Genomic DNA, 12,759 nt, shown 5'->3' with positions numbered 1-12,759 from the left:
CACTTCCGCCCGAAACCCACGGGGTCCCGGAACTTCTCCTCCAGCCCTGTGAGCACCTCCAGTGGCCTTGATTTTCTATCATCCACGGGACCGGGACACCAATGCAGATTTTGCATTAGATCAGATATGTATTAATGTGAGTTCTAACACATTTTTATTAAACTGCCCACTAGATGGCGCTTTTCCCTTTCTATACACACTGCATTCCTGTTCAAATCGCATTTGATTCTTTGCAGTGCGATTTGTGGCCATTTTTTTTTGTATTTTGATGCAAATGGCACCGCAAAGTATCGGTACTTTGTATCGGTGGGTACTTGACCGAAAGTATAAGTACTCGTACTCGCCGATAAAAAAACAGTAACGATGCAACCCGTTTTTTTACCTTAATGCAGAGAATGCATTAAGGAAAAAAACATTCTGCCTTTACCACTTTAAGGTTTACAACAGGTAATATAAGTTAATATCAAGAAAATTCTAAGAAATTGTACTAAGTGGTTTTCATATGAGGACAGTGTACAATATAACTGACACATAATGGAAGAAAACACAATGAACTAACCTGCGAATAAGGAAACAGGCCACCTTTTCTTTGTTTTCATCAATGGCTCTGTGAAGAAGGGTCTGTAGGCATCCACTTGGACCAGGCCCCCAAAAAGTTGCATCACATCCATGTCTTACCTAATAAAACATTAAAATGGGCAAATTGGCTCTCTTTAATAATCAATGTTTTGTACTTCAGTACAAAAGTAAAGTCGACAGGCTCAGAGCAAGCACCGGAGTCATTTTGTTGATGGCAGGCTGCTCTACCCCAGAAAAGATTTGTACACTCAGTGATAGCCAAACCTGATAAAAATGGGCAGTCTAGACGAGTTCGAACCAGTGGTGGCTGGTGCCTACTATTTTTGGGGGGACGGTACAACCAACACAACTACCCCAGTTGCCGCGATCACCCCGAAGCAACCCCCACGTGTGCGGAGACACAGCCAGCGGCGATCACCCCGCAGCACGCGATGTGAGAAAAGTCCCGCCCTCCACCTAGATCCGCTTGTGTGATAGAACACTGCGTCGATCACACAAGCTGATCTAGGAGGAGGGTGGGACTTTTCTCACAGTGCGGCCAAAGTTTTCACGCTGCAGCCACAGCTTGGCCCAAAGCGGCCCCAGGGCAGGCAGCCTACCGATCAAAAAAAATAACGATTAATCGAAAAATTAATCGTTAATTTCCTCAGCCCTAATTGTGTATATATATATATATATATATATATATATATATATATATATATATATATATATATATATATATATATACACATACACACACACACACACATATATATATATACACACACACACACATATATATATATACACACACACACACACACATATATATTATATACATGTGTATGCCCGCCCAAGTGTATGACTCTCTTTACTTTGCTGCTATGGGCTCTAGCCCCAGATCTTTTCTAGACCTAACAACACCGCTGGCTGTGGGAGAGCCCAGTAGCTCCAACCACTACAGACTGCCTGCAGAAAACCACAGGAAGTCACACTGAAAACCAGTAACCCTGCACAAGGAGAGCAAGCAGAACTTACAAGTCTTTATTACATTTAAAGCTGGATTACAACACATATCTGGAAGAACTACACAAATTACACCAAGAATACAAATTAAAAAAAAAAAAAAAAGCATGGCTTATTTATAAAGACAAGACTTATTCAGCTCAGATTTCTGCCTTTTTTTAACCACTCAGAACCTACCCTTACCAAACACAATATAAAATGCTGGACCTACCTATGGTAAGAAAAAAGTTAAATGCATTTACAGTGGCACATTATCTACTTACCAGTGTTGATGCAATATCTTCTAAGTCATTGTCTAAGGCCAGCCAGAGGGGAGGGTTTCCCTGTTCATCAGTAACAGACATATCTGCGCCTCTTGTGCATATAGCATCAACCACTAAAGGAAGCTGGTTTTTAATGGCAAGCTGAAGAGCAGTTTCTCCATCCTGGGTCCTAAAAAAAAGGCCAGTTCATACATACATAAACTTGTAAATAATATTCTCAAGAACATCATATTCAGAAACAGTGGCGGCTGGTGCTCCATTTTTTGGGGGGGGGCAGAGGTTCAGAGGCTGCACTGATAGGGAGCACCTGGTGTGGTTGGGAAGCAGGGAAGTTACTCGCTGTGGCTCTGTGGCGATGTCAGCTGGCTCCTTTCCTTCATGTCGGGTAAGCTCCTTTGTCTCAGAGTTGCATGGGGAGCCGGCGCCATCTTGTGAGTGGCCGGCATGGAGGCCAACGGAGGCCGTGGCTTCAAGAAGCACTTCATGGTGTGGTGGAAGTGTGCAGGAGGTGGACCGTGCTTGCTGGGATCCAGAGGGACTAGCAGGTACCAGGATCTGTTGGGTAGCTGTAGTTGTATTGCTGCAGGAGAGTCGCGGACCAAGAGCTCTGGAAAAAAGTTTAATCGCGCCGCCATCCCAAGACCACGCCTCCAATGCGGTCGCTTCTACCCTCGGCCAATCGGGTCTCAGGACCCGCTTCCTGATTGGCCAGGGAGGAGAAGCAGGAAGACAATAGTGAATATTAATTCGCTATTGCCAAACAACTGGGAGGGGTCAGGGCACAGTGCTGCCTCAGGCTCTAATCACGTGCTTAAAAAAAAATTAAATAAAAATAAAACCCCATTAAAATCCATGTGTCCGACTCCCTGCATGTAGATTAGGGGCCGGGCGCATGGATTAGGGGGGCGGCGCCCCAGCGTTCAGAAAGCATTTACAAACATTTATTAAAACCTTTGAAGAACGATTCAGATAAATCTACTTTATTCTGGGAGAATTCTAATAACCGTTAAGGGTCCCTTCATATTGGCTTTCACATGATGGGGAGCCAGTCCTGCTGACTGCAGATTGTTAGTGGGGACCAAGAGCTGTCTTCTACAGCTCTGTCTCTGCACTGGGAGCGTGCGTTAAAGCCCATCCTTTTGCTACTGTACATGTGTGTTATGCGGATGGCAACAGGTTAAGATTCAGGCTCTTCCATTTGCTTTATCTTAATATAAGGTCAGAATTAGCTCAGTAAGTATATTTTTTTGAAAGTGTACTTACCCTTTAACCACTATTGTGGTATATCTGTGCATGTACTGGAGGTCTAATAAAGCTTTTAGTATAGTAAATGCTAACACACACACAGTGATCAGTAGACAAGAACCATACCTAATGTTTATATCAGCCTGATGTTCCAGAAGGAAGAGGGCACTCTTACTATCCTGCCTTCGAATTGCCATATGTAGCAGAGTCTGTCCATCAGACATGGTGTCATTAATGGATGCTCCTGACCCCAGAAGTTGTGCAGCAATGGTGTGCATACCTAGAGATTAAATTATTTGAGTTATTTTACAATTGAAAATAAGAATTGCAGGCTGATGCTCTCACTACACACAGGCTCATGCAAACTCCAATTCTTTTTCTGGTTAATGCAGGTGTACTTTGGTTTCATGCTGCATCACTGTAAAAACATCATTAAAAACCAGGGAAACAACCATATACAGTGTCTAAATTTCATACAATATGAATTGAAAGAAATATTACAGAATGCTAAGACCACCTTACCTGTCCATAAAGCCAGTGCCAGTACAGTTTGCTCTCTAGAATCCTTCAGGCTGAAGTCAGGAATGATTTGAAGGTTATTTGTTGCATGTAGGGCATTGGCTTTGAATGAACAAAACAGAATTGTTATATTTGTACTATTAGAATCAGGACAACAATTTGAAAGCTTTAGAGATATGCACAAAATGAAAGTAAGACAACACTTCAAAGCGCAGTTCTCACCTTTTTGTTCTAATATGACTGTTACAACATCAGGATGGTTGTAGGCTATTGCCATGTGCAATGGTGTTTGTAAACAGGTACTGGATGATGGGCTGGTTGCTGGAGAAGCCTTATGAGCCGGAAGGGCTTCTTGTGTCTGAATATTTGGATTGGCTCCCTGCTGCAATAGCTCTGCTGTGAGATTGGGAAGCCCATGTCGACAGGCTGTGTGTAGCGGTGTTTCACCCTAGAAGGAGAGAGCATTGAAAATCAATCCATTTACAGAGATGTCGAATCACAAAGCACACAAGCTACAGTACAGAGACAAAAAGAGAAAAAATGTTTCACAAAATCTTCATACACTAGAGTATCACACATCTTCTGCAGCCATATTTCTCCTCGATACCTTCGACACCAGGTGCAGGCTCCCAACTGTCACTGGCCGCACCCAGTATGGTACACTCCAGTATTTCATTCCTACATGGAGCTCATTTGTAGAGTCAATATGAATAAGTTCCATGTAAAAGCGAAGCATGTTAGGGTTTGTGAGCAGCAGGTGGTAAAGCCTGTGCATTAGATTGCTTAAAAAACTTGAACCTTGGTTTTTTACTATGGTGAGCGGCTTCCCTTTTTCCTCCACTACGCTGAGCAGCTCCCCCCCCCCACTACGGTGAGCGGTTTTTCCTTTTTACCCACCACGGTGAGCGGCTTTCTCCCCCCCCCCCCCCCCCTACGGTGAGCGGCTTTCTTTTTTTTTCCCCCACTACGGTGAGCGGTTTTTCCTTTTTTCCTCACTAAGGTGAGCAGCTTTCCCTTTTTCCCACTACGGTGAGCGGCTTTCCCTTTTTTCCCACTATGGTGAGCGGCTTTCCCTTTTTTCCCCACTACGGTGAGCAGCTTTCCCTTTTTTCCCCCCATTACAGTGAGCAGCTTTCCCTTTTTTCCCCTCACTACAGTGAGCAGCTTTCCCTTTTTTCCCCCACTATGGTGAGCGGCTTTCCCTTGTTTCCCACTACAGTGAGCAGCTTTCCCTTTTTTCCCCCACTACGGTGAGCGGCTTTCCCTTTTTTCCCACTACAGTGAGCAGCTTTCCCTTTTTTCCCCACTACGGTGAGCAGCTTTCCCTTTTTTTCCCCCACTACGGTGAGCAGCTTTCCCTTTTTCCCCCATTACAGTGAGCAGCTTTCCCTTTTTCCCCCATTACAGTGAGCAGCTTTCCCTTTTTCCCCCCATTACAGTGAGCAGCTTTCCCTTTTTCCCCCCATTACAGTGAGCAGCTTTCCCTTTTTCCCCCCATTACAGTGAGCAGCTTTCCCTTTTTCCCCCCATTACAGTGAGCAGCTTTCCCTTTTTCCCCCATTACAGTGAGCAGCTTTCCCTTTTTTCCCACTACGGTGAGAGGTTTTCCCTTTTTTTCCCCCACAACGGTGAGCAGCTTTCCCCTTTTCCCCAGGGACTGGAGTACGCTATTCTTCATTTTATTCATTAGACATTATTTAGAATAGCCTGCTATACATTGTAATGCAAGCTGTAATGTCACAACCGAAGGGTGTCCATACACATTACCAGAGAAAGACTTAATACTGAAAGATCAATCTTCCCCGTTGCTCCAACACTCAAATATAAACCCATTTGAATTTTACAGCTGTGCATACTTTTACAGAAAGGCCAACAAAAGATTTTGAGCCCAACAGAGGTTCTCTGGCCCATTAATGGACATTTAACCTACAGATTCCTCTTTTTCAAGTGATTACAGAAAGCATACTTGTGCCATCACATAGCCGAGAAGTCTTTCTTTTGTACTGGCAAATTAGCTATAAAGAAAAGTTTATATCTATTTAAGACGGTTTGTACTAAAGCCAATAACTCTTCTTCAGAGACTTCATACAAATATACTACCATTGCATTATAACCTGTTAACCTGAGAATAAATGAAAAGTTTCGAGTCTTTTTCGTGTCACTAAACCCACATCATAAAAAACTATCAATAAATGGTGTATTACATGCTGTTCATATTCACTCAGCCACTATGAGATTTGTTTTCTGTATTCTGAAAAAAAAACAAAAAAAACTGGTTGATCCTGCTGCTCTCTATATCCACCTTCTGTCCATGTCCCCAATTAAACTAGGGAGTTGGCAGCTGTGGTGGCAACTCTACACATGCTCAGTTTGCAGTCAGTTTCTATACTGAGCATTTCCTCCCTATCACACATCTGAGTAGCCCATGTAACTATAGAGTCACACGTGTGGATAAATGACAGCCCACTCCCTCCCTCCTCCTCCATGCCCACTAACCAGCTAAACACAATGAAGGGAGATATTACATGTAGATTAATGGAGGCTTCATCTCCCTCTCATTCTAAGACACAGGCTGGAGAGGTGTGACACAGCTTGTAAGTGGCAGAATTCCACCCACACCGTGTTATTTCCACTAAATAATAAAGATTTTATATTTTAAATATATATTTGTATGCCAACGTAAAACAGTTTATGTAGAAGACTAGAAGCTCCTCCTGCTTAAGTTTCCCTGCAAACAGGCTGGGAAAGATCTGGGTCATGTGACAGCTGTATATCGATTAGGAAAAAGGTACGGAGATGTTTTTATTAAAATATTTACAGTGCCATTATCCACATACAGAAATAGAAGGAACACTGTAAATGAAACCGTGCGTGTTTAGTAACACTTTGAAATTCTTAACCACTTCCCGCCCGGCCTATAGCAGAATGACAGCCGTGCGGTGGTTCACTTATCCTGACATGGCATCATATGACATCCTTCAGGATAACAGCCACCTGTGGGGGCGCGAATCGCGGCAATCGGTAGTGCGGTGTGTCAGTCTGACACACCGCTACACCGATCTCAGTAAACAGCCTCCAACGGAGGCTCTTTACCACGTGATCACAGTGTAAACGGGAAGAGACGGTGATCGGCTTTTCCTCACTCGCGTCTAACAGACGCGAGTAGAGGAGAGCCGATTGGCGGCTCTCCTGACAGGGGGGGGGGTCTGTGCTGATTAGCAGCGCAGCCCCCCCTCGGATGCCCACCATCATGTCGCCCAGGACCACCAGGGAAGAGGGCAACATGTGGTGGCCAGGTATGTACCCCATGGCATCCACATATGAAAAAATATGCACAACAGATGCCTATCAGTGCCCATAAATGGGCACTGACTGGCAACCTTATGGTCCAGATAAAATAAGTGATGCCCAGCAATGCCACACATCAGTGTCATCAGTGCCACCTCTCAGTGCCCATCCATGCCCATCAGTGCCGCCCATCAGTGCCGCCCATGAGTGCCGCCCATGAGTGCCGCCCATGAGTGCCGCCCATGAGTGCCGCCCATGAGTGCCCATCAGTGCCGCCTCACTTATTTACAAAAAAATTTAACAGAAACAAAGAAAAACTTTTTTTTTTTCTAAATTTTTCGGTCTTTTTTTATTTGTTGCACAAAAAAGTAAAAATCGCAGAGGTGATCAAATACCACCAAAAGAAAGCTCTATTTGTGCGAACAAAATGCTAAAAAATTTGTTTGGGTACAGTGTAGCATGACCGCGCAATTGTCATTCAAATTGCGACAGCGCTGAAAATTGGCTTGGGCAGGAAGGTGCGTAAGTGCCTGGTATTGAAGTGGTTAAATGACACCATTTTCAACCAGACTATTATATCGTTCTGTAATGTGAGGCAGTACTTTTGAAGGACATCTGTCATATACAACCTGCTTACACAGTGTAGAGCCTGTGTATTTGTCCATGGAACGTACCCACTTGTTTTTATGGTTAACCTTTGCCCCATGGGTTGCCAGAAACAGAGCAGCAGCCTCATTCCCTGCACCAGCAGCTCTCTGTAGCAAGCAGTTGCCTAGCAAGAAAGATATAATGTAAATATTAATACAATATAACAATATCATATGTTAAAGCTGCAAAAACAATACTAACTTTCCAATTTATTAATTATGAGAAATGAGCATATCTTTTGTCAGAGATTACAGAACAGCTGCCTGCGTATGGCCAATGTAAAAAAAAAAAAAAGTTCAAATGCTTCACACATTTTTACTTGTTAGTAGAAAACTTTTGATATTCAGGTTAACAAATGAATAATGCTCACTGCAAATAATCCGAATTGGTACAGGCCACTGCAAATACTTACAAAGTCAATTTCAATTATTCATAATAAACACCTGTAATGCAATATACAATGTGGGCGGGAATGTAAAGTGCTGAGAAAGCCTAAAAAAGAAAGAAAAAAAAAAAAAAGAAAAAGGAAAAGAAAAAAAAAAAAATTTGACACCTCTTAGCAGACCACCAAGTGGTGGTTTCACTAGACCTCTCAAACTATTCTATTCACTCACCATAACCAAAGCTTAACCTACAACACAAATTCCACCAACTAGACGAGTCAGAAGAACTCTTTCACATAATTACCTACAATATCTGACACGCATTCCCTGGTTTCATATGCACAACAGTAAGGGCCCTTTCACACCGGGGCGGTTTGCAGGCGCTATTGCACTAATAATAGCGCCTGCAAACTGACCCGAAAGTGCCGCTGCTTTGATTCCAGTGTGAAAGCCCCGAGGGCTTTCACACTGGATCGCTGCCCTAGCAGGACGGGAAAAAAAGTCCTGCTAGCAGCATCTTCGGAGCGGTGAAGGAGCGGAGTGTTTACCGCTCCTGCCCATTGAAATCAATGGGACAGCGCGGCTATACCGCCGGCAAATCGCCTCTGCAGAGGCGCTTTGCGGTGGTTTTCAACCCTTTCTCGGCCGCTAGTGGGGGTTAAAACCGACTCGATAGCGGCCGAATACCGACGGTAAAGTGCCGCTTACAATAGCGGCGCTTTACCGTTGGTATTTGGCCGCTAGCAGGGCGGTTTTACCCCCGCTATCGGCCGAGAAAGGGTTAAAAACCACCGCAAAGAGCCTCTGCAGAAGCGCTCTGCCGGCAGGATAGCCGCGCTGTCTCATTGATTTCAATGGGCAGGAACGGTGTATACACCCCTCCGAAGATGCTGCTAGCAGGACTTTTTTTCCCGTCCTGCTAGCGCACCGCTCCAGCGTGAAAGCCCTCGGGGCTTTCACATTGGAGACAAAGCAGCGGCACTTTCAGGTCGGTTTGCAGGCACTATTTTTAGTGCAATAGCGCCTGCAAACCGCCCCAGTGTGAAAGGGCCATAACAGGGAGCCTAGCTCTGAGGAAGGGGATGCGCCCCGAAACGCGTTAGCTGTAACCGGTGTTCTGTGTATGTCCATGCACTGTGTTTATGCCCTTTTGTCAGTTGCATTTTGTAAGTACCCTTTGTACAAAAATTTCTTATTATTAAATTATCTCTGGTAATGCACTAGGTGTGCGCGCCTTCCATTTCTGTTTTTCTTGTAGTTCCTTTCGGATTACCCCATCTAAAGAAGGCAGCATCCACCTAGTTTTGGGATACCATATATACCTTTCACACCACCATTTTATCTGACATCTGTTACTCCACACCTTGGAAGACCTATTAGCGCTGGATTTGGACTGTGTTTTTTGTATCTCTACAGTAACAGGGATACCTGAGATCTATCAGAAAATCTACAAGCAACAAAGAAAATAGAAATCGTGACAGCAAGGGCTAAAGAAGGTACAGGGCAATAGTGAATACAAACCTCTTGTGTTTACCTGTTACAGTGTCAGGTGCATCAGTGTTGCTTCCTCGGTTGATCAGCCTTGCCGCAAAGCTATTCTCATCGAACGACGTTCCATTCACAACAGGGACATCATCAAACGGGTTCACGGATTGGTCCGAGGACACAGTGATATACTGAACTGCCAGCCACAGCGCTGTGCTTCCCTCATGGTCCTTTAGTTCTAAATCTAATCTAACAGATACATCACTGTCAATTCCCATCCAAAGTACCTTGATATTCTACAGGAATTCAATCATTGTTACAGAAAAAAGGAGCAATGTATTTTATAAGTTGCCAAGAGGTTCTAGTTTTGATTTCCACCAAAACAAAAGTGGAGATTATGAGAGGTGGAACTTAAATCAGTATTAAACCCAAAAACAAACATTTATTATATTGCAGATTGCCAATTAGTAGAGGTGATGGCTGCATTCATTGTTTTTTAGGCTCTTTTTCTTCCATATTCATCTGGTGATCTGTCCGTTGTTTTAAGAAAGAGATGAGATGAGACAAACCATTTAACACTGACAGGGGTTTTTACAATAATCAGCTTTTATTAAATATAAAACCTTTATCCCCAAAAGAAAAAAAAAAGTTTGCTCTAACTGCTTATTAAGTGTTAGCTTGAGCTTGGCTTTAATTTGTTAGTGTATTTAAATCTGCTAGTACATTTAACACTAGCCTCCCCCAAGCTCACAATGCTGCTGGCCAAATGTGCTTCCTGTGCTCCTTCATTTAGCGTGGAGGCATTCTAATACGGGTGGTGTGTTACTGACCAGATCATCAGGTGAAAATAAGAATGAAAAAAGAAACAAATGCAGCCACCACATCTAATGATTGGTAAGTTGTAAGATATTACATTTTTGGTTTTGGGTTTAATACCGCTTTAAGGACAAAAGTTATCCTAGTGAGCTAGATTGGTAGTGATTAACAAAAAAACAAACTTGCGTCATTCACATGTGTCACTTTGATATAAAGAATTTATGAATTTTAACTTGAAGGGCTATATACAGTATCTCACAAAAGTGAGTACACCCCTCACATTTTTGTAAATATTTTATTCTTTGCATGTGACAACACTGAAGAAATGACACTTTGCTACAATGTAAAGTAGTGAGTGTACAGCTTGTATAACAGTGTAAAATTTGCTGTCCTCTCAAAATAACTCAACACAGTCATTAATGTCTAAATCGCTGGCAACAAAAGTGAGTACACCCCTAAGTGTAAATGTCCAAATTGGGCCCAATTAGCCATTTTCCCTCTCTGGTGTCATGTGACTTGATAGTGTTACAAAGTCTCGGGTGTGAATTGGGAGCAGGTGTGTTAAATTTGGTGTTACACTTTCACTCTCTCATACTGGTCATTGGAAGTTCAACATGGCACCTCATGAACTCTCTGAGGATCTGAAAAAAAGAACTGTTGCTCTACATAAAGATGGCCTAGATTATAAGAAGATTGCCAAGACCCTGAAACTGAGCTGCAGCATGGTGGCCAAGACCATACAGTGGTTTAACAGGACAGGTTCCACTCAAAACAAGCCTCGTCATGGTCGACCAAAGAGGTTGAGTGCACGTGCTCAGTGTCATATTCAGAGGTTGTCTTTGGGAAATAGACGTAGGAGTGCTGCCAGGATTACTGCAGAGGTTGAAGGGGTGGGGGTTCAGCCTGTCTGTGCTCAGACCATAGGCCACACACCGCATCAAGTTAGTCTTCATGGATGTGGTCTCAGAAGGAAGCCTTCTAAAGATGATGCACAAGAAAAGCCCGTAAACAGTTTGCTGAAGACAAGCAGACTAAGGACATGGATTACTGGAACCATGTCCTGTGGTCTGATGAGACCAAAATAAACTGATTTGGTTCAGATGGTGTCAAGCGTGTGTGGCGGCAACCAGGTGAGGTGTACAAAGACAAGTGTGTTTTGCCTACAGTCAAGCATGGTGGTGGGAGTGTCATGGTCTGGGGCTGTATGAGTGCTGCCGGCACTGGGGAGCTACAGTTCACTGAGGGAACCATGAATGCCAACATGTACTGTGACATACTGAAGCAGAGCATGATACCCTCCCTTTGGAGACTGGGCACAGGGCAGTATTCCAACATAATAATGACCCCAAACACACCTCCAAGACGACCACTGCCTTGCTAAAGAAGCTGAGGGCAAAAGTGATGGACTGGCCAAGCATGTCTCCAGATCTAAACCCTATTGAGCATCTGTAGGGCATCCTCAAATGGAAGGTGGGAGGAGCGCAAGGTCTCTAACATCCACCAGCTCCGTGATGTCGTCATGGAGGAGTGGAAGAGGACTCCAGTGGCAACCTGTGAAGCTCTGGTGAACTCCATGCCTAAGAGGGTTAAGACAGTGCTGGAAAATAATGGTGGCCACACAAAATATTGACACTTTGGGCCCAATTTGGAAATTTTCACTTAGGGGTGTACTCACTTTTGTTGCCAGTGGTTTAGACATTAATGGCTGTGTGTTGAGTTATTTTGAGGGGACAGCAAATTTACAATTATACAAGCTGTACACTCACTACTTTACATTGTAGCAAAGTGTCTTCAGTGTTGTCACATGAAAAGATGTAATAAAATATGAGGGGTGTACTCACTTTTGTCAGATACTGTATGTGTGTGTACAACTATTGACACTGAACTATTCTGGTAGTATGTGGACATATGAATTGCAATTTTTTTAATAAATTATTTATTTTTCATGTTATGCTACATGTTTGAAATAATGTTTGTACTGGTTTGGAATACGTAATTGATGTTTTTGTAATATATTTGTAGTCACAAAATCAAAATCAAGTTGGAGTCCTGTTAATGGACTCAAAATCAGCGTGTCAAATCTTGTACCTGTCCTGCATGCCCAGGTGACTAAAAAAAAATAGAAATACAGAACTCCTGCCCCCACCCAAAAATATATTTTTCCTGTACTATAACCTCAACCAGGGATGACATTTTTATTTGAAATCCCTTACAGAATGCTTGGTACCAATAAAGGCAATACTGTGCTATCTCTGCTTATTGACACTGGAAAACCTGCAACATTTATGATGACAATGCCAAATCACCAATGCATATTTCCCACACTTTCAGGTAAGCACACATGTGCAAGTATTAGAAAAAAAAGTATGCTACAGAAAAAACCTAGCTCATTTTACCCTAGACATATAATCTAAAAAGATGTAATTTTAGGTCATCACCCTGGATAAAAAAAATGGCTTGAAAGGCTTAAATACAGTATATGGACATATCTTAGTGAAAATTACAAGCAGTTTTCCTATTCATTA

The 12,759-nt window shown here is 43.1% G+C and overlaps 1 protein-coding gene across 1 annotated transcript in view; it reads right to left on the bottom strand.

Moving 5' to 3' along the window:
- The window catches only part of ANKFY1 (ankyrin repeat and FYVE domain containing 1), an 80,899-nt gene that overhangs the window by 32,465 nt on the left and 35,675 nt on the right, over positions 1–12,759 (bottom strand). Inside the window, exons 10-16 of the mRNA XM_073615047.1 lie at positions 9,468–9,667; positions 7,577–7,674; positions 3,837–4,062; positions 3,618–3,716; positions 3,222–3,375; positions 1,851–2,019; positions 560–678 (exon numbers count right to left, since the gene is read on the bottom strand). Coding sequence (XP_073471148.1) covers positions 560–678; positions 1,851–2,019; positions 3,222–3,375; positions 3,618–3,716; positions 3,837–4,062; positions 7,577–7,674; positions 9,468–9,667 — 1,065 coding nt within the window. The remainder of the gene's footprint in view (positions 1–559; positions 679–1,850; positions 2,020–3,221; positions 3,376–3,617; positions 3,717–3,836; positions 4,063–7,576; positions 7,675–9,467; positions 9,668–12,759) is intronic.

The sequence above is a fragment of the Aquarana catesbeiana genome, linkage group LG02 (assembly GCF_042186555.1).
Source record: "Aquarana catesbeiana isolate 2022-GZ linkage group LG02, ASM4218655v1, whole genome shotgun sequence".
Classification (NCBI taxonomy): domain Eukaryota; kingdom Metazoa; phylum Chordata; class Amphibia; order Anura; family Ranidae; genus Aquarana; species Aquarana catesbeiana.
This window is presented reverse-complemented; position numbering and strand designations above follow the sequence as displayed.